The sequence below is a fragment of the Ictalurus punctatus genome, chromosome 20 (genome assembly GCF_001660625.3).
Source record: "Ictalurus punctatus breed USDA103 chromosome 20, Coco_2.0, whole genome shotgun sequence".
Classification (NCBI taxonomy): domain Eukaryota; kingdom Metazoa; phylum Chordata; class Actinopteri; order Siluriformes; family Ictaluridae; genus Ictalurus; species Ictalurus punctatus.
The window spans coordinates 9055227-9078356 of record NC_030435.2 but is presented as its reverse complement, the minus strand read 5'-3'; the positions used below and the strand labels follow the sequence as shown (position 1 = coordinate 9078356).

The following is a 23130-nucleotide window of genomic DNA, read 5'->3' as shown; positions in this document are numbered from 1 at the left end:
ATGTCTTATCACGCACCTACAAAAAACATTTGTATAAAACAGCAACCCCTAGCAGGACCCCTAGTCCACCTACACACTGGTAGGTGTGTTTTGGAACATGGTAGCTGGTTGAACCTGGTCTAAGCTGATCGACCAGCTACTATCTTCCAAAAACCAGCTTGACCAGCTTAGGCTGGTATAACCAGAGGGTTGCTCATGGCCAGCTTCTGATCATCTTAACCAATGTTCAGAAACACAGCTACCAGTTTAAGCTGTTTTTTCCACTAGGGACATCATCCATGAGATATATAATATTTCACTTACTTCCAGGTTTTCAAGCTGCTTTAAGTCAGTTCTTGCTGTGAGATGTTACCCCACTCTTCCACCAAGGCATTTGCAAATTCTCGATCACGTCTGGGGGGACACATGGTTACATGTCATTTTTCACTGCAAAGGCGATCAGCTGTCTTTCCTGTCTCACTGTAGCACTGTCTTAGGCGTCTTACATTACAGACATTGCTGTTTATTGCTCTGGCCACATCTGCAGCCCTCATGCCTCCCTGCAGCAGGCCTATGGCATGTTCACACAGGTGAGGAGGCACCCTAGGTATCTTTCTTCTGGTGTTTTTCAGAGTCAGTCGACAGGTCTCTTTAGTGTCCTAAGTTATTGTAACTGTGACCTTAATTGCCTACTGCCTGTAAACTATTAGAGATTCAAGGATTGTTCCACAGGTGCATGTGCAACAATTGTTTATGGTTCATTGAACAAGCATGAAAAACATTGTTTAAACCCTTTCCAATAAAGATCTGTAAAGCTTATTTTTGGTGTTCGACTAGTTGTCAGGTATGACGCACTTTACAGTTGGTATTATGATTGTACGTCATTCCCTTCAAATGCTATTGAGCTTTAAATTATTGTAAATTTTGTGTATGAACCCATTCAGTGGTGAAATTCTGAAGGTTCTGAAATACTGAAGCTTTTTAAATTATGGTATATTTTGTGTATGAGCCCATTCAGTAGTGAAATACTGAAGGTTCCCTTCCCAGAACCTTCACACTATCTGTCCCTCAGCAGTGGAATGAACTTCCAACCTCAATCCGGGCGGCAGAATCGGTCACTATCTTCAAAAAACAGCTAAAGACCCACCTTTTCCGTGAACACGTAACAAACCTCCTATAAAAAAATAATAAATAAATAAATAAACAAATCCCGTTGGCACTTACACCTCTGCACTGGCATAAAGGTGGCTTGACGCTGGACAGTTGATATTCGCGCACGTTGCTTCTTCTAGAACTCGGAAATAGATCTGCGAATATCTAACTTCCAACGTCAAGCCAACTTTATGCCAGTATGAAAATCTCGATTATGGGCAATTTAGTTTATAATATAAACTATAATATAAGTTGAGGCTTATTACTGACAAAAATTTCACCCGGAAGTAAAATTAGCTTATTCGCCTGTGGCGCTGTGCGGTATCCTGACAACGTTAATGACAACAAGCTATTTGTGGCCAGCACTGGTTGGCGCTAGCTAGCTAGATGAATTACCCCTTGTTCAAATTTGCTAGCTAATTCAAGTTTTCACCCCAAACTCCGCTGGTTTACTAAACGTAATTAGTATACTAAACGCAGAACCCGTTGCCTAACATTTACAGTAGTAACCGCCCGGGTGGATATAAAAACATGGCAGAGGATGGTCGAAGGGAAGACGAGGATGAACGGAGTCCTGCATTACAGCACCAGATGTTTGTGGTTATGGAGGACTTGTTAGATAAACTAAAACTGTTGGACTATGAGGAACAAGTCCTTGAAAAGCACAACATGAAACCTCTATCCAGGTAAAGTAAGAATAAAGAATCTTGTAAGAAAGATGCTAAGTTGTTTGGATATAGTTAACTGAGTAGATTTATCTGACGTAATCTACACAGAAGTTATATAAAAACGTCAAGCTTTTTTTTTTTTTTTTATACCAGACGTTATGATGCCAAGTATTATTAGCATGGCTGAGTGTTAACTGGTTCGTTGTTCGTTGTTTGTTGTTGTTAGTGATGTTATACGGGGTATCGGAGTTGTGTGTCGAGATTAGGGTTGCCATCTTGGTCATTCAAACAGTATACATATACAGGCCCCTACGAAATTTTTGGAGCGGCAAGGCCAATACATTTGTTTTTGCAGTAGACTGGGTTTGAGATCAAAAGATGAATATGAGAAGAGAGTTTAGAATTTCAGCGTTTATTTCCTGGTATTTGTATGTAGAAGTCTTAAACGACATAGAACATCGCACATTTTGTGTGAGACCACCCAATTTGTAGTTGAGCAAAGATATTGAAACATGTGACTGACTAGTGTTTCTTGTTAGATTGATTGTTTAAACAATAAATAGCTCTGAACATCTACTCCTGGTTTTACCCTCCAGTGTCACCTGTGAAGACTGCATTTGTTGTATAAAAGGATAAGCCAGCATGAAAGCGTGTGGTTAAGGTGTGTACATGTCTATAACGCACAGCGATGATGCGCCTAAAATGGAATACTCCACAGGTCTTAATACGATTTGTGTTTACTTCGAGTATGACTTTAGCCGTATTAAGGTAAATAATAATCGCTGTTTACATGCTAGTTTCTTAATCAGAGTATTGTCTTAATCAGGTTAATATTGTTATCACTGTTGCTTCACAACAGAGGAGAGATGAAAAAAAGAAAAGAGAGGCTTGCTTTGAGAAGGAAAAATGTTTCCACTTTGATATATTTCCTCCAAATTATCTGCTTCAACCATGGAGTGTTTTGCCACAGAGAGATGAGGCACTGCATCTTTTACTAAAAAGAGATATTTCTGTTCTGAAGTCAAGTAAATATAAACATAGCATTCTACATTTACTACTTGATACATTTATAAAACTGGAAACAAACTGGGTTTTCTTCTTTTTAGATAAGCTAGGATGTTAACATTTATAAAAGTGTGGTATTGGGTTTAAATGTTATCATTTTATTGTGGCAGATGTACACTGTGTTTTACTATCAAAAAAGTTTTAGTTTGGTTGTCTGTTTTTATTTCTGTAGCAATGTTATTGTGCAGTGTGAATTGTTTGGCCAGCAGGGGCTCACACCCCTTCCCTTTTCCATCGCTTTGCTCGCCATCAGCCAAACAAAGTCACAATACTTTACACACAGAAAGAAAATGGTGTCCTGACTCATCAGACATAATAACAGATTTGAGGCCATCAGATATTTAATGCATTTATACTGATTGAAAATGTCTGATAAGTCAATTTCCATTTTGCCGGCGGAATGTGTGATATCCAGTTTAAGAAAACCAAAGCAATTCTACCCTCCAGAGGATGTGTGGGCTCCTCTTGTTCTGAGACAGTTTCTTCACATCTGGGTCTTTTCCTCTCACCTTTTTGAGTTTACCCTCTGTACTTATGAGTGCATGGCTAGATTTCTTCTCCCTGTCTGGGGAGTATAAAATGAACAACTTAAAGGAACCAAATGTATAAATTGGACCAAAATACAGATGGGTTTCAATGCGGCTACCAGATTGAATGACACAATAATTTTATTGAAAGTAGACCTGGACAATAATTCAATATCAATATAAATCGTGATATAAACGTATTTCAATAACGGTGATATGATTTTTAAACACATTTCCATTTATGTATTTCGACATACATTAAAACATTTGTCACTGACTGACGTTCATGGCGCAGGACTCAGTGTGTTGTATTTAAGCCGAGCAGAACACAATTGGCTACATGCGTGATGACGTACACCACAGGCACGCAGCCAGTCCTCGGCAGTGTTAGGCTAAGTTCCAATGCGGCAAGTTTTAGCTACAAAATGAGTACCCCTGACCACAATACAAATGCGACTAAACGAGCTTCCACAAGTGAAGAGAAAGCAGACAAAATAGTTGATAAGAGAGGAAAGACTAATTCAGTAGTATGGAAGTGGTTTGGTTATCTAAGCTCTGATAAACTTAAGGTTTCAGTGCGCTGCAAAATGTGCCGGAGAGTGGTGCCGACTAGCAGCAGGAACACCTCATATCTGTTCCACCATCTGAAGCAGTTCCACCTGATACAATATTCTTAGAGTCAGAAGATGAGGCATCATAAAGGTTTAAGACAACCTGTCTCTGAAAGATCACCGCCATCCCCATCACCAGCTGTGTCAAAAGAGAAACCCATGCAGAAAACACAGATCGCTGCATTCATGCCTTATGACAAGCAGTCTAAACGATATAAAGACATTACTAAGGCTGTCACAAACTTTTTGGCTAAGGACATGATGCCGTTTAGTATGGTAGAAAATGTGGGCTTCAGGAAAATTATGTCCGTCATCGACCCCAGATACGAGCTCCCTGGCCGGAAATATTTTTCCCGCACAGCTTTACCTACCCTTTAAGGGGAAGTTAGGGAAAGGGTGGAGGAGCAACTGAAGTCAGGGTCATATTTTGCAATCACAGCTGACCTGTGGTCAAGCCGAACCTCGGAACCATACTTGAGACTGACAGTCAACTTTATTGACCAAGATTGGAAGCTTGTCAGCTTATACCTCCAAACGGTTTACTTTCCTGAGGATCACACGGGTGAATCAATTGTGGCCGGACTTATGGACGCGCTTGACTCCTGGGGACTCGGCGAAGACCGCCAGGTCTGCATCACCACAGATAGCGGGACCAGTATCATTAAAGCCGCTGAGTTGAACAGATGGACAAGGCTACAATGCTTCGGGCACTGACTGAACTCTGCTATTGGTAAGTTATACACAGTTAATATACATTTGCGTATTATGTTAAGTTATTTTGCTTATGGTATGAGGATATATTACTACAATCATTGCAGTAACAAATAGGCAATATGCTTAACACAAAATAGGCCAAAAAAATAATATAAAGAATATAAAACTAAACGTTAAAGGTTACTAAACGTGGCTTATCAGTGCTTGTATGTTTTTGATAGCTATTTTTATATTCTTTATATTTGTTTATAGTATGTTTATATTCACACAATTTTATGCTTGCTATGTGGTTGTTGCATGCCATGTCATAAGAATTTCATTGAGCATGTGTTATGTGTTATAATGTGCATTTGATTTGATAAATAAAACACTTGAGTTGAGGTGCTCTGTGTTGTGTAGGATATGACTATGGATACCAAACCCAGACACTAGATATTACTTAGTACTTAGTTGGCCTATAGTTTTGATTAGGTGAATTCATTCCCCCAATTTAAGTGACTGAATAGGCTATTTATTTATTATTTAGTCAAGACATACATATTTGTATGGATTTATACATACAGCAGTTCTATCAATTAAATTCAAAGGTGTTTTACTGGCATGGAAACAGATGTTTACTTTGCCAAATCCGGTGTGAAATAAAAACAACAAAATGTACGTAAGCAGGAGAATTGTGTAAGAATAATATGAATAAATCAAATTTTGTAGTTAAAATACAAATGAGAACTATATATTGCAATAATTTTTTTTCTCTCTCTGTCTACAGAAAAAGTTCACATGGACAAGTGAGTGGACAGAGCAGTTGGGGTCTGTAAAAAGGTGGTGGCTGCCTTCTACTCATGGAAGAAGAAACGGGACCTTGCAGCTGCTCAGGAAGAGTATCACTTGCCAAAGCACAAGCTCATCAGTGAAAACCCCAACAAGATGGGGCTCCCGTCAACAAATGGTGAAGCGGGTTCTGGAGCAGAAAAGGGCCATCACAGAGGTCCTCTCAAAAGACAAGAACACCAGGTCGCTGGTTCCTACTTGGCAAGATGTGGATGTTTTAGAGTCTATAGATGCAGCTCTAAACCCGCTCCTCGAAGTCAAAGATGCCTTGTCCCATGAGTCCTATGTCAGTGTGTCATTCTTAAAACCAGTGATGCAATCTCTTCAATCTTCCTACATCTTGAAGGAAGCAGAGGATGACACAGACCTCACCAGGACCATAAAGACAACAGTGATGGGATATCTAAACGAAAAGTATGATGACCCAGCCATGGATCTACTTGACATGGCATGCCTCATTGACCCAAGATTCAAGCTTCAGTACACTCAGGAGGAGAAGAGAGAATACATCAAAGAGAAAGCTGTGTAGGAGATGCTGAAGAGAGGGAGCTGTTGTGGTAAGGGAAGAGGAGTCCAGAGAAGAAGCCATGGGAGATACTTCTGCAGCAGTGACACCAGCCAAGAAAACATACCGGTCTCTGGCTAGCTAGTTTTTTTTTTCAAATAAATCCACCACTACCAACACAGAAGGCTTGAGTGTACAGCAGGCAGTTGAGAGGGAGCTCAGCAACTACCTTCTGTCTCCAGATGCTGACAATGACTCAAATCCTCTGGATTGGTGGAAAGTCTATCATAAGAACTTCCCCAGAGTAGGCCAACTGGCAAAACATTAGTTGTGTATTCAAGCCACAAGCTCCCCCTCTGAGAGGGTTTTTAGAGGTTTGAGAGGTGCCGACATTGTCACATGTAAAAGGGCATCTTTGAAGCCAGATAATGTATGTAGACCAGCATGTATTTCTTGTCAGAAACCTCTAGAGCCTGTCATAGGGCATCATCAACCCCCAACAATGTCCCTGCCCCAGCAACATGTGTTCTTGTTATTGCTCACACTTTTTTCTGTTTTCTTCAGCAACTCTGAGCATTTAAAATATTTTTTTTGTCCTGGCTGAAGCACTTTTATTTCAATCTATAAGAATAAGATAATCAGCCTATGTTGTAGTTTAAAGTTAAAGATATTAATATTGACAAAGTTGAGAGTTTTATGTTTATTTGACTGTGATTCCACATTTCTGGTTTGTATGAAGGTTAAATTCAAATAAAAGGTGAACATGAATTTATTGTGCCATTTTTATTTCTAAATTATTATATAGTTTTATAGGAGGTTTCATAGACTTGGCAAATTCATTTTACAGAAGTTTGAAGATACAGACATCTGTTGTGGGTGTCCTTGGCAGTTTTTCTGAGGATTTATATTGTTCATATCGATATTGGAATTATATTATATCGACCGAAATTAAGAAATATATTATGATATACATTTTGGCCATATCATCCAGCACTAATTGAAAGTATCTCAAACATGAATAATTGATATTGGAACAAATGCTTTCTGGCAGTTCTGGGAACTCATAACTGTCCTGTTCCTAGTGCAGAACCGCTAAACTACCGTAGCCCTGTCAAATTTTGATTAAAGACCCTTTGCCTTTATGGTGGCATGGTAAATGTGCATTCTTAAATTTCAGTGCATGCATGATTGAGTGGGCAAATTGAATGAAATTGTACCAAAAACCATTGCCATCTCATTCCACCCCACCCCACCCTCTGTCCCCTCCATCTCTTTTCCAGGCATTATTTTGTAGCAAGTTCGTACACAGTGAGTAACCCTGGTGAACAATTCTACATGTTCAGTGTCATAGCAGCGTGGCTCATAACACTGTGTGGCCGGTTGTTTGAAACACCACAGGAATATGATGACCCCAACATGATTGTGTCAAACATCCTGACGCACCTTAGGGCACAGGTCAGTTAACACCACAAAAGAACACATGACTTTGAAGGTATGTGTGTGAGACAGTGATAAAAAGAGAGAAACAGTCATTCTTAGATAGTGTACCCTCTTTATGACTTGAGTGTGTGGTTGTTGTAGGGTGGGCTGGTTGACTTCCCTCCATCTAAGCTGAAGTCTGGTTCTGGTGAACATGTGTGTTATGTCTTGGACCGCCTGGCAGAGGAAGCCCTTAGGTGTGGACAGTTTGTCTGGAAGAGGTAAAAGTAAAACACAATTTAAAAAGTGACCTACAAGAAGTTTAAGTTTAAAGAGGGCTCTTCAAATATTTCCTTTTTCTCAGGCCTCTCTATCCCTCAGAGGAATTGGAAGAGGAGTCTGTGATAGAGGATGATGCTGAGCTCACACTCAGCAAAGTGGAGGAGTTGACTGTAAGTCCCACACACTCACACAATGTTACACATACAGTCAGGTCCATAAATATTTGAACATTGACAAAGTTCTTATTTTTTTTAGCAGTCTACCACAGTATTTTGGAATTGAAATTAAATAATGAATATGACTTCAAAATGCAGACTTTCATGCAAATCAGGTGAATGTGTAGGAATGATAACACTATATCTATCCATTTTTGTACCGCTTGTCCTACTCAGTTATCATTAACAGCATTTTTTAAGAACACGAACAATGACAGTGAGAAAAGGGAGCAAAACACTAAAAAGGCAAGAGTGCAATAGAGTGAGTGGCAGCAGGTAACTGATGAAGCAGTTTAACGACTGTTCCCACAACTAGCAGTGATGATGCTAACCTGATTGTGGAAGGTTTTTAGAACGGCTTATGAGGCTCAACATGTCAACCTGCACATGGCTTTGAAAGTGAAATTGACTGCCATCAATTAAATGGAGTTAAAAGCCCACATACAGTCATTCAGGATTTTAGGGAGTACAGGGACTCAAATACACAAAATGTTACAGAAGGACTGAGGCAGTTGTTGGCTACTGTAAGTACCCCAGCAATCTCGAGTGGAGTGCGGGCAGGGTTTCTCCATAATGAATCTAATTTTTATCTCGCAGCATGCATCCCTTTTCATCTCCACCATCTTGTCTCTGATGTTTTTGAACATCATGGTGCCCACAACTTACAAAGTTCGATCCTGAGCAATTTGAGTGCTCATGGATACATAAGGGACACAGAGAAGAGGAGGAGGACACTCACATGACAGCTTTGTGGAATATTTTGAGTTATGTTTTTTTTCTTCATTATGTTGTGCAGTTAATGTTAGTTTATTGTAAGTTGGCCTACTGTATGAAATGTAGCTTTGTTTTCGAAGTGCTTTGGCCAGCTTTGTTTTCGAAGTGGTTTGTTTTCGAAGTGCTTTGTGTTGTAGCTGAGGTGACAGCACATGAGTTAATAAAATGTGCAATCCATAAATGTTTCCCTTTGTACTGAATACTCCCTGCTATAAACTGAGGTATGTGGCAGCTGAGGAGTGGTCGACCGTCAGCTGTGAACAGAGAGGAGGCGGGTCAAACTGGCAGGTAACGCTTGATGATTTTGACCTGTGTTTTATTACCGCCAGTCTACTTATATGGGAGAGAGAGAGAGTGAGAGTGTGTTATAGCCGGCGGAACTTGTGAGATGCGTGCACACGCATACAAACACCTCAAGAACCATGTAGCTCTGCCTACTTAGATCTTTTGCTAATTCACATAATCTGCAATACCTACTTTTGCAAACTAGTCGTAGGATTTTTGGCCCATCTTCACAAATTTGATGTGAAACTACTCAGCAGAATGTGAAACTCAAGAATTCAAAAACGTGTTGGCATTTGTAAACAATGTGTCTGCCACTTGTCAAGCAATACTAATGAGGGGTTCCTTATTTAATCAAACAGTTGTAACTCGTGTACTTGCATAGAGTTAGACAAAACGTTAAAGGCATACACCAGGGGAGATTCTGAGGTTTTGTGAAGTTTGGGGCATGGTCATACATAGGGGGTGGAGCTAAGGTCAGATAACTGTTTCACAGGAACCATAAGTCTGATTGAGCTGAAATTTGGTAAGATGCATCTGTGCTAATGTGTAAATGGGTTTTTGTTGATGACCTAATTAATTAAAACATGTCCACCTCATCAGCCAATCAGATTTAGGTAAGCATTTGAAGGGGTTACCATTGTGCTGTCATCATGAAACTTGAATGGTATGTTCAGGTAGTGACCCACCAGTAACTGATGCAGCCTCACTCAAATTGGCCACTGGGGGCTGCTATTAAAATTTTTGTGCATGAAAACGAACTCAAGAATATCTTGGAAAATAAGGTGTTGAAGGAAATGTCTTTTTTTAGCTTGATATTATTGCTGAAAATATATAAAATTGCCTTTTTGGCTATTTAGTCACACCCACTCAAATTTATGCTAACACTATGTAACACAATTTTTGTTCCTGGGTAGTAAGTGTTCCTTTCTAATTGCTTATGCCCCAAAAGTATAGAAAATGGCTATTAATCCCCACAAACTTTGCTTTTGTGCGCAGGACATTGGCATTTTGAAATGTACCCATTTTCATTGAGAAAATGGGCGATTTTGTGCCTTTTCAGAAAAAAAACAATATGAATGAAAATTTACATGTATTTATACCAAAGTTAAAAAAAAAAAAGACACCAAAGATTTAGAAGCAAGTAGTTTTTTGAGATTTACAATTATATTGTACACCACTTTCACAAAGCAGCCCCCAAACCTCCCATGTGCTTGTTATATTGTTCCTGGTAGCAGCGCTCACTCCAGTATACCCTGGTGGAAGCGCTCGCCTTGCTCCTCCTTGCTCCTCCTTGCTCCCATGTTCTCCTTAAATTGATCAAGATGAGCATCAAGGACATGGACTTTGAGAGACATCCTGGAGCCCATTGTTCCATAGTTCTTTACCAGAGTCGCAACCAGTTCCATATAGTTTTCACCTTTGTGATTGCCATTAATCCCTGAACCACTGCAACAAAGCTGTTCCAGGCCTCTTTCTCCTCCCTAGTGAGCTTCTTGGGGAATTCCTTGCACTCCAGAATCTTCTTTATCTGTGGTCCTACAAAGATGCCCGTGTTGACAGCTTTTGACTCTGGCAGCTTAGGAAAGTCTTGAAAGTACTTGAAGGCTGCCGACTCCTTATCTGGAGCTGTGACAAACTGTTTCATAATACCCAATTTGATGTGCCGTGGTGGCGTCAGTATCTTCCAGGGGTCCACCAATGGCTCCCACCTAACGTTGTTCCTCACCACAGCAAATCTGGTCCGTACTGCCTTTGGTAGTGCACCTTGGTGTCCCTGCTGTCTCATAAAAATACTGAACTTCCTACACACTTCACCCACTTTGTATGCAAATATCCCCAAATTTAACCTGAAAGTCTGCACTGCATATTCAATATTTAATTTCAACTCTAATGTACAGCTGAAGACTATATCTACAATATAGCATTAAACCCTGTCTGTTTATAGGAGGAGGCTGAAGAGGAAGATGATGTTATTGATCTGGAGGAACTGAAGTCAAGAACTAATGTGAGTTTAAGTACTAGCAGCACTATCTTCACTGTCTGAACTAGGAGGCCTGCACAGGACTCTCACAAAACGTTCTGAGAGTTGAGTGTTAAATAAATCAGAAATTAAAGTTATTTATTGGAATAAACACATTTGTCTATCTATCATACACTGGCATACCTGGATTTAGGGGTCTTTTCCCATTCTTTCCTACAGAACTTCTTGATTCATGTCAGGTTGGATAGGAAGCCTTAGTTTACTGCTACTGTAAGATTTCTCCACTGATGTTCAATCAAGGGCATTTACAGATTTGTTTTGAAGCCACTCCTGTGTTGACCTGTGTTGTTTTGGGTCATTCTCATGGTGTCCTGAGTGCTCATAAGTTTCCTCAAGGATATCTCTGTACTTTGATCTGTTTGATCTACCCTCGATCTTGCCAAGCCTCCCAGTCCCTGCTGCTAGAGAACATCCCCACAGCATGCCACCACTGTGTGTCATCATAGGGATGAAATTGGGCAAGTGATTAATGATGTCTGGTTTTCTCCAGATTCCAATTGCCATTCAGGCAAAATATTTACATTTTGTTTTTATCAGACTACATATTAGCCTTAGTGTCCATTATGTAGCCTTTGGCAAACTCCAAGTCCCCTGTTTGATGAAGTTGTCTGGATGGCCAGCTCTATGAAGCGTCTCAGTGATTTCAAATGTGTTCCATTTAAGTATGATGAAAAACGGCAGAACTTTTAGGTAGCTTTCTCTAGATCTGTGCTTTATGCAATTCTATCTGGGGTCTATGATCAATTTCTTTTAACTAATGTCTTTTTTTTTCCTGACATGCACCCTTAGCTGTGGGGCTTTATATTGATAAATGTTCAGTGGATATAAAAAGTGGATAAAAAAGAAATTATGTTAGAACATTTTTCACTCTCAATGAAAAATGAAAAAGTTACAATAACCTGGTTGCATGATTTATCTTGGTTTCATTTTTTTTTGCATAACAAAAACCTACTATTTTAATAGTTTTATGTAGACTTTTTATATCCACTGTCTTTCAAAATCAAGAAAAATCAGCCAAATTTAATACAGGTGAATCATCTCAAGAGTGATCAATGAAAGTGGGATGCATCAGATTAAGCTTGATGTCTGATATAAGTGACATTTTACTTGTTACTTGTGAAAACATGTTTATGCTTTTTACTGATTGATGTGATATGAATGTGTATAGGAGGTGAGTGGGCTGAGACCAGAGATGATCCTGGAGTCAGTGACTGATTCTGCCGAGTGGAATCTGGAGGTAGAGAGAGTTCTGTCCCAGCTCAAAGTCTCTGTCCGCACAGATATTAAGGTTAGAGCTTCCATTTCCACTAATCACTTCTTACTTAAGTTACAAAGAGTAAAAAAAAATTTAATGATAACAGCATGAATCCCAAACATTTGCAACTGGTATTTAGATTTATTCTTGTTTCATTTTGTATTATACTGCACAAATTAAATGCTTTCACCAGGCCTGAAAATAAAGATGGTTTACCAGTTTGGGGTTTTGAATAACGGGCAATTATTGTAACCTTCAGGATTGGCGGAGCCATGTGAACCAAATGCTTCAGCACCAGGATGGCATCAAAAGCTCTTTGAAAGAGGCCAAGGTATGTTACACATGTTTACATGGAGCTCAAGTTTATATATTTTTTCACTCAATGCTTTTGGAACTTGCGTTTGTTTCAGGCATATCTGGATAAACTGCTGGAGGAGATCAGTAAAACTCAGGAGAAAGTGAACAGCAGAGAGAAGTATATCAACACACAGCTGGAACACCTAATCACAGACTACAGGAATGCACAAGCAAAATTCTGTGAGGTAAAATTCTAAGCAAGTTAAACTTGATAGGGAGTGCTTCATGGTTTCAAAGACTTTTGAAATTAAAATATCTACTTCAAAGCTGCATCAAACATTATTGAATCAGGAGTGTAAATCTCTGAAACATGACATTCCTGAGCTACTGCAAGCTATGACTGTAGCTCCATAACCATGCATTATCAGTCGATTTTGCACTTAACATGAGGTCAGATCACTTCTCTTGGGTTGTGCTGCACTTTCATTTTCTTTTTTTATGCATTATGTTTGGGTCATTCTATAACACCTTGGTTGCAACATTATCTCAGAATTTGCTAAAACATTTAGTACATAAAGTATGGTAGAAAGGACTGACATCTCAAATATTGCACTGATCTGATCAAAAATAATGGTCACTTGAAACTCAAATTTTGAAGTCATTTATATTGGAAATTCAGTTTGAAGCAATCTTACAACATGACTAGCTTGATTACTCTCTCTTTAAAGTGCCCTTCAGAGTAGGGTGACCAGATGTAAACGGACCAATGTGGGACAAGTAGTAAGCTTGGGTGAGACAATTTGGGACATATTTCCGACACCCAAAGGCCTACCGTTTTGATCTGAATAAATAAGAAACATGTACACTTAGCCCATTTATATTTATTTATATTTTGTCTTTTGTATCAAACAATGCAACAAAGAGAAACATTACTGCATAAAAAATTAAGTGGGACAAATGGATTTCTATGGCTTGACCTCACGTGTGCCCAGGTTGAATGAAAGCTGACAGCCCTTTGATGACAGGCTTCAATACTTTCTTCACAGCCATTGGATGAATGTCAGATTTTCCAACGTCCCCTGGGGATGATTTCGTTGTTAGAGATGCAACTGATGTTTTCCATCCATTTCAGCTTTAACTTACTGAAATATTATCGTAGAAACCTGATTTTATATATATATATATATATATATATATATATATATATATATATATATATATATATATATATATATATATATATAATATAATATAATATAATATAATATAATATAATAAATATAATAATATATTACCTACTCAGCGTGGCTCAAGGTCCCTTTCTAGAACATTCAGACGGTGGTGGTGGTTCTTCAGTGGTGGAATGAGCTTCCAACCTCAATCCGGAGCGCAGAATCTCTCACCACCTTCAAAAAACATCTAAAGACCCACGTCTTCCGTGAACACCTAACCAACCCATAAAAAAAAAAAAAACAACATAAAAATTATTCTGGCACTTACAACTCTACTTTGCTTCTTCTGGAACTCAATTAATGGATCTTGTACGGTAGCACCACTTGTATTGTTCTCTGCTTGATATATTGCTTTGCTTGTATTTTCTCATTTGTAAATCGCTTTGGATAAAAGCGTCTGCTAAATGAATGTAAATAATAAATATATATGTATATATAATATATATAAATTTATATTTAAATTAAATATATTTTATATATATATATGATGTGTGTGTGTGTGTATATACAGTATCTCAGTATACATATAATATATATATTGTAGGGGAATTAGCCCGGGGGAGGGCGGAGCACAGACCCACAAGAGACAGGTTGCAGTCAAAATGGGTGTTTTATTTGTCCGTGTGTGAATTGTCTGTCGTGAGGAGGTGAGGGCATGTGAGTGCGAGGGGTTTCGTGGGGGTGTGGCTGGCGTTGTGACCTTCTCGAGGCCGTGTCGGGGTTCCCGAGACGTGCGCGTGGGTCTCCCGTGCCGTCATCCACCGTTGAACGCGATCTCGTCACCCGGCGTTCTCGTCCGCACTCGCACCTTCGGGGAGAGAAGGAGAGAGAGAGAAAGGAATTAGAGATTTGAGAGAGGATACCGTCGTGCTCAATGTTGGCGTGCCTATATGCCGCTGAAGAACACGCACGGAGTCTGTCTCTTCGCCGTTTCCCTCGCGCGGCCGGAAGCGCGTCCTTTTATCCTCCTCCGCCGTCGCCTGAGTGGTGGAATTTCCCCGACGGACACCCCAATCGCCGGCCGGTGTAGCGTCAACGGTCCCGCCCCACCGTGACGGTCGTTGCGGCTGACGGTGTGTTTGGCACGAGGCTGTCCGCTTCGTGCAGGTGCGGCAGTTGGGGAAGGAGCGACTTTATCATGTGCGCCGGCTGTCGGTCCGTCGCGACAGTACCCCCCCCCCCCCCCAAACTCCGAGCCTACTGCCGCTCGGTGGTGGGCCCAGAGTGCGTCTCGTCGCGAGAGCCCATCTGCATTGCCATGTTGGGCCCCTGCCCGGTGCTGAACCTGAAACGAGAAATCCTGTAAGGTGAGGAACCAGCGTGTTACCCGGGCATTTGTGTCTTTGGCCTTGGCCATCCACTGTAGGGGCGTGGTCCGTTACGAGGACGAAGTGCCAGCCAGCCAGGTAGTACCGCAGCTTCCCCGATGGCCCACTTTATTGCCAGGGCCTCTCGCTCGACGGCCACGTATTTCCTCTCAGCGGGGGACAACTTCCGGCTGATATAGAGGACCGGGTGTTCTTCTCTGTCGAAGGTCTGCGAGAGGACGGCACCAAGCCCGGTCTCGGACGCATCAGTGTGCACCGTGGATGGGAGGGCAAAGTCCGGGTTGCGCAGTACCGGCGCGCTGGTGAGGGCACCTTTCAGGGCTTGGAAGGCCCTCTCTGCGTCGGCCGACCACCTGACCCGGTCTGGCTGGCCTTCTTTGTGAGATCTGAGAGGGGGGAAGCTACAGCAGAGAAGTTGGGCACGAACCTCCGGTAGTACCCCGCCAACCCCAAGAAGGCACGTACCTGTTTCTTCGATGTTGGTCGAGGGTAGTCCTTTACGGCCTCAATTTTCTTTGTCTGTGGCTTCAGCATCCCTCGGCCAATGCGGTATCCCAGGTACTGGGCCTCAGTCAGCCCTAGGTGGCACTTCTTGGGGTTAGCTGTCAGGCCGGCCTCCCAGAGCGCCTTCAGGACCTCCCCTAGATGAAACAGGTGGTCAGCCCATGTGGAGGAGTGGATGACTACGTCGTCCAGGTAGGCAGCTGCAAACATACGGTGGGGCCGCAGGAGGATGTCCATCAACCTCTGGAACGTTGCAGGTGCCCCGTGTAGCCGAAAGGGGAGAACCCGGTACTGCCAGTGGCCGGGGGCTGTGCTAAAGGCCGTCTTGGGTCTTGCGTCCGGCGCTAGCACAACTTGCCAGTAGCCCTTGGTCAGGTCCAAGGTAGATATGAACCGGGCCCTCCCCAGTCTCTCGACGAGGTCGTCCACTCGGGGGAGGGGGTAGCTGTCGAACTCCGATACCTGGTTCAGCCTCCGGAAGTCGTTGCAAAGCCGCATGCTCCCGTCCAGCTTCGGCACGACGACGATGGGGCTGGACCAGGGGCTGCTGGACTCCTCTATGATGTGATCCCGCAGCATTCGACCAATTTCTTCCTCGATGGCTTTGCGTCGGGCCTCTGGAACACGGTAGGGCCTTTGTCTCACCACTACGCCGGGAGGAGTTTTGATCTCGTGGTGGACCAGCTGGGTCATCCCTGGGGAGGTCGAAAACACATCAGAGAATTGGTCTACCAACTCAGTGAGCTCCTGTCTCTGGGCGGGGGTAAGGTCCTCCCCCAAACCGACCAAGGTACGCTTGCCATGGTCCGTGTCCCAGGCCGCGTACGCGGACACTACCGGGGCCGGTTCTACCCACTTCTTTAGCAGGTTCCATCTCCGGCTCTGTAGGCATGGGCTCGTCCACGGGGGTTACACGAACGGGCGACCTCTGGGGAGTCCTCCAGGTGCCGGGACGGGGCCGACGGTCGGACCGGGGGCCAGGGGCACCAAAGGGCCGGTTGGGGAGCCGCTGCTCACCTTGGCTGAGCTCAAGGGTGGCCATGGTTCGCTCCAGGGCGGTTAGGAGCTCCTGGGGCATTGTCGGTGCTTGCGCCCCTACGGCCTGGCGTTCTGTGCGGGGTAATGCCCTCAGGAAACTGTCTGCCCTCAGGTCTGCAGCCACTTTTTCTGCCACCTCCGCGGCGGTATGCTGATCCGGCCGGAGCCACCTTTTAGTTATCTGAATGAGGGTGTTCAGCTGTCCGCGTGGTCGGGCCCCCGGTCGATAAGCCCAGCGATGGAACTCTGTTGCTGCCTGGTAGGGGGTTCGCCCACACCATGCCAGGACTCCCTCCTTCATTGCTGCGTAGTCGGCAGCCTCCTCCGGCTCGAGGGCATAGTAGGCCGTCCGTGCCTCTCCCGTGAGCAGCGGGCCGAGGGCGTGAGGCCAGTCGTCATGGTCCCACCCCTCCCGGCGGGCAATACCCTCGAAGGCCTCAAAGTACGCTTCAAGATCTTCTTCGGGGGCGAGGGGGGAAGCAGGTGGCGGATCTCGCGTCCCGGGTAGGGGAGGGGTATGGAGGCGGCGGGGGTCTCAGTCCTCAGGCCAATCAGCGTCTGGGTTGCGACCTGAAGGCTTTTGGCGAGCTGCTGTGTCACGGCTTGCTGCTGGATGCTAGTCTCCAGCAGGTGTTTTCAGTGTGGGGTCCATGGTTTTTTTGTTTTGTTTTGTTTTTTGTTTTTTTTCCTCTCTCTCTCTCTGGGTTTTTTTTTTTCTCCGGTGCTTGTTGTAGGCGAGTCTGTACTCTATGCCTGCATCCTCCACCAGTGTAGGGGAATTAGCCCGGGGGAGGGCGGAGCACAGACCCACAAGAGACAGGTTGCAGTCAAAATGGGTGCTTTATTTGTCCGTGTGTGAATTGTCTGTCGGGAGGAGGTGAGGGCGTGTGAGTGCGAGGGGTTTCGTGGGGGTGTGGCTGGCATTGTGACCTTCTTGAGGGCGTGTCGGGGTTCCCGAGACGTGCGCGTGGGTCTCCCGTGCCATCATCCACCGTTGAACGCGATCTCACCACCCGGCGGTCTCGTCTGCGATCGCACCTTCGGGGAGAGAAGGAGAGAGAGAGAAAGGAATTAGAGATTTGAGAGAGGATACCGTCGTGCTCAATGTTGGCGTGCCAATATGCCGCTGAAGAGCACGCACGGAGTCTGTCTCTTCGCCGTTTCCCTCGCGCGGCCGGAAGCGCGTCCTTTTATCCTCCTCTGCCGTCGCCTGAGTGGTGGAATTTCCCCGACGGACTCCCCAATCGCCGGCCGGTGTAGCGTCAACGGTCCCGCCTCACCGTGACGGTCGTTGCGGCTGACGGTGTGTTTGGCACGAGGCTGTCCGCTTCGGTGCGGCAGTTGGGGAAGGAGTGACTTTATTATGTGTGCCGGCTGTCGGTCCATCGCGACAAATATAATATAAATATATATATATATATATATATATATATATATATATATATATATATATATATATATATATATATATATATATATATATATATATATATAAGAAGATTGCCAAGACACTGAGCTGCAGCACGGTGGCCAAGATCATACAGCGGTTTAACAGGACAGGTTCCACTCAGAACAGGCCTCGCCATGGTCGACCAAAGAAGTTGAGTGCATGTGCTCAGCATCATATCCAGAGGTTGTCTTTGGGAAACAGACGTACGAGTGCTGCCAGCATTGCTGCAGTGGTTGAAGGGGTGGGGGTTAGCCTGTCAGTGCTCAGACCATATGCCGCACACTGCATCAAATTGGTCTGCATTGCTATCGTCCCAGAAGGGAGCCTCTTCTAAAGATGATGCACAAGAAAGCCTGCAAACAGTTTGCTGAAGACAAGCAGACTAAGGACATGGATTACTGGAACCATGTCCTGTGGTCTGATGAGACCAAGATAAACTTACTTGGTTCAGATGGTGTCAAGCGTGTGTGGCGGCAACCAGGTGAGGAGTACAAAAACAAATGGATCTTACCTACAGTCAAGCATGTTGGTGGGAGTGTCATGGTCTGGGGCTGCATGAGTGCTGCCCAGCACTGGGGAGCTACAGTTCATTGAGGGAACCATGAATGCCAACATGTACCCCTGGTACCCACGGTCCCCCTCGTCTCGGAGACTGGGCTGCAGGGCAGTATTCCAGCATGATAACTACTTTTGCCTTGCTAAAGAAGCTGAGGGTGAAGGTGATGGACTGGCCAAGCATGTCTCCAGACCTAAACCCTATTGAGCATCTGTGGGGCATCCTCAAACGGAAGGTGGTGGAGCACAAGGTCTCCAACATCCACCAGCTCCGTGATGTTGTCATGGAGGAGTGGAAGAGGACTCCAGTGGAAACCTGTGAAGCTCTGGTGAACTCCATGCCCAAGAGGGTTAAGACAGTGCTGGAATATAATGGTGGCCACAAAAAATATTGACACTTTGGGCCCAATTTGGACATTTTCACTTAGGGGTGTATCATTTTTGTTGCCAGTGGTTTAGACATTAATGGCTGTGTGTTGAGTTATTTTGAGGGGACAGCAAATTTACACTGTTATACAAGCTGTACACTCACTACTTTACATTGTAGCGAAGTGTCATTTCCTCAGTGTTGTCACATGAAAAGATATAATCAAATATTTACAAAAATGTGAGGGGTGTACTCACTTTTGTGAGGTACTGTATACATTTTATATATATAATATATACATTTATATTTAAAGTATAGATATATTAGGTTTTCTTTTTTCAGTGATTTATATTTTACGAAGCAGATTTACACACACACTTGGCCCATGTCCCACCCAGCGCTCTCATTCCAACAGCTCTTATTTCTCCCCCTTTTATCCTTGATGCCGCTCACTGAAACAGAATATTTGTTAGAGAAATCCCACACAAGAATATGTCCTTACCACTCACTTTTGCTGACTCCACCCTCCATTCACAAACTGGCCCCTGCCTCCACATACCCCCACCGCCTGACGGGAGCTATCTGGCCTGCCAACAACTCAACCCAACCTCCCCCTGTCCCCCTCAATGCAGAGAGAGGTAATCCGCCACAACCATCTGCAAGCCTCTGGTCCATGGAACACCTCAAACTTAAACGACTGAAGTGCCAGATACCCGTGAGTAATCTGCGTGTTGGCATCCTTCCTGCCCTGGAGCCATTGGAGCGGGGCGTGGTCCGAATAGAGGGTGAAGACTTGTCCCATCAGATAATACACTTTCCCGATCATGCTATACTTACTTTCTCACACTGAGAGCTTGCAGCTGATGTACAGCATGGGGCGCTCCTCCTCCACCACCACCTGGGATAACACAGTCCCCAGCCCTATGTCCAGTGCATCAGTTTACAAAACATAGGGGAGAGAGAAGTTAGGGGAATGTAATAGTAATCTATAGAGTGCAGCTTTTACCTGTGTAAAAGCCTGTTGGCATGGCTCTGTCCTCTGGACTGGATCTGCTGCTCACTTTGCAGTGGGGTCAGTCAGCAGGCTGGTTACATCCGAATAATTAGGCAGAAACCTACAATAATAGCCAGCCAGCCCCAGAAACTACCTCACCTTCTTTTTGTTCTTAGGTCTCAAGCAGATCACAATCTCTGCTGTCTTATCCCTTTGGGGATGCACTTGCCCATGGCCCAAGTGGAAGCCCAGAGTCCATAATTCCACCCATCCAATCACACATTTCTTTGGGTTTGCTATGAGTGCCATCCTTCTCAGCGACCTCAGGACAGCTCTCAGATGCTGAATGTGTCACAATCATTACTATAAATAATAATGTCACCCAGATAGGTAGCAGCATAGGCAGCGTGTGGATAAAGGATTCTGTCCAAGAGTTGTTGTAATGTTGCTGGGTCTCCGAACAACCCAAATGGAAGGGTCACAAATTGGTGTAAAATGCCATGTGTATCCAATGCCATATGAGTGTCAAGGGTATCTGCCAATATCCCTTTGTCAGATCCAGTGTCGCATAAAAGGGAGCCACACCTATCCAATCAAGCTGTTCGTCAATATGGAGCATTGGATAAGCATCAAATTTAGACACCACATTGACAAGTCCACATAGAACTGGACCAGTGGATTCACCAGCTGCCATTCGTAACATGCCACACACCACCTGTGAACATCCATATGATTGCCTGGCTAATAGAAGCCATGAGACGATTCAGTGTTTTGTCAGGGAAAGAGAGGGAGGGCTGCTGTTGGAGTACCCGCCAGCTCTTTATTTCTTTCACTATTTTATTCGCTTTTTAGTGATTTTATTTTATAAAGCAGATTCACACACACACACCTTGCTCTGTGCTGCTCAGCTCTCTCTGTCCCACAGCTCTTGTCTCTCCACCTTTTATCCTTGCTGCAGCTCAATGAACCACAAAGTTCGTTAGAGAAATCATGCACAGGTGAAAAGCAAATCAAATGGCTAAAGAAAATAAAGAGCCCTTTTTGAGTTTTCCAAAGCCTGTCTCCCGTCTCCTCATTTGTGGTCCAACCGTAAAAATATCACACTGGTGCCATAACCTTACCACTCACTTCTCCTGTCTCTGCCCTCCATTCACAAACTGGTGCTTGACCACGCCCCCGCATCCACACAGAGTATCTAGATAAATGAGAATTTGGCAGTTATTATACTTGGGGAAAAAAGAATGAAACAACATGTTGGAAACAAACTAAACTGTTTTCCATATACTGTGAGTGCACACAGTCAACAGAGGTGGCTAATGCTACCTGAACAACAAGCTCTTGTCAAAGGCAAGAGTTGTGCTCTTTCACCTAGTACTCAGTAAATGTAACTTTCACATTGATGTACACAATAACATTTTGTTTATTCTGTAATGCTGAGAAGACAATAATGGCAGCAGATAATTACAACCTCAGAGTTGTGTTTACTTGGGTTGTATTCTAAACTGCATACTGTTCTGCTAAATAGTGAATATCAGCACATTAATATTGTCATTATAATTTAAGCATACTACAGTACATAGATTTGAACGCTCCTTCAGTGTGTTGACTTGCCTCTTGCAACTGTCAGATTAACCTACAGTACATGTCACACCCAGAAGGGCACAGTACCACCCTTATTACAACATGTTCCAATAGTACCAAAAGCATTCTCTCCATCCATCCATCCATCCATCTTCTATACCGCTTATCCTTTTCAGGGTTGCAGGGATACCTGGAGCCTATCCCAGGGAGCATGGGGCACAAGGCGGGGTACACCCTGGACAGGGTGCCAATCCATCGCAGGGCACAATCACACACCCATTCATACATTATGGACACTTTGGACATGCCAATCAGCCTACCATGCATGTCTTTGGACTGGGGGAGGAAACCAGAGTATCTGGATGAAACCCCCGCAGCATGGGGAGAACATGCAAACTCCGCATACACAGGGCCATGGTGGAAATCAAACCCCTGACCCTGGAGGTGTGAGGCGAACGTGCTAACCACTAAGCCACCGTGCGCAAAGCCTTCTCTACCAATTGCCAAATCATACGTGTGTGTGTGTGCGCGTGTGTGTGTGTGTGCGTGTGCGTGCGTGTGTGCGTGCGTGTGTGTGTTTAGGCCAAGGAGCTGTATCAGCGGGGCAGTGGAGGGGTGACTGAGAGAACCAGAGCTATAGCAGAGGTGATACAACACAGAGAAGCTTCATGTGACCCACAGGCTCCAAACACTTTCCTGCACATTTTAGTGTTTTCCTTGCCCTGTCACAACCACTTCAACTCCGTAAGGGCTGATTTATCTGATTATTTTAATCAGATGTGTAAGAGCAGAGAAAACACTACAATGTGCAGGACGGGGGGGTATGACAGGACCAGGGTTGGGAACCTGTGATATATCATTAAATACATTCGGAGTTCACAAAAACCCATATATAATATACATGACGTATATGTTTTCATAGTATCTAATGAAACTTTGTTACATTATGTACAGATCAGCGAGGAGCTTGAGAAAGTCAAACAGGAGATGGAGGAGAAGGGTAGCAGCATGTCAGATGGCGGTGAAACAAGACACATACACCCAATGATTGTACAATTTCCTGCTAACATTTGTAAATTTTCTGGGTATAAAATAATGTTTGTTTTATAGCTCCAGTAGTAAAGATCCGGCAGAGTCTGACCAAGTTAAAGCAGGAGATCCAGGAGATGGATGTGCGTATGGGGGTGGTGGAACATACACTACTGCAGGCCAAACTCAAGGAAAAGAACAAAATGACCAGAGACATGCATGCCACACACATCACAGAGACTACTACACAAACCTACTCATAACCATACACTATACAGTTGCAATCATGACCTGTTTTCTATGTCTTATTTTATTGAATAAAGATTTCTGAAGACCATTTCTGAATATTACTGGGATCTTATTTGTTGAACACGTAAAGCCCTACACTACACGTTACTCGCATGTGGTTATCTCAGTACAGCTCAATACTTCCTG

At 43.7% G+C, this 23130-nt stretch overlaps 1 protein-coding gene across 1 annotated transcript; it reads left to right on the top strand.

Moving 5' to 3' along the window:
- Positions 1 to 1465: 1465 nt before the first annotated feature.
- On the top strand, positions 1466 to 23032 carry ift57 (intraflagellar transport 57 homolog (Chlamydomonas)). The gene is given in 11 exon segments (NM_001200866.1): positions 1466 to 1817; positions 7330 to 7504; positions 7631 to 7749; positions 7833 to 7920; positions 10970 to 11029; positions 12234 to 12353; positions 12580 to 12651; positions 12731 to 12862; positions 22249 to 22311; positions 22621 to 22687; positions 22777 to 23032. Coding segments are annotated over 11 exon segments (1233 nt in total). The 5' UTR covers positions 1466 to 1662; the 3' UTR covers positions 22959 to 23032.
- Positions 23033 to 23130: the final 98 nt, after the last annotated feature.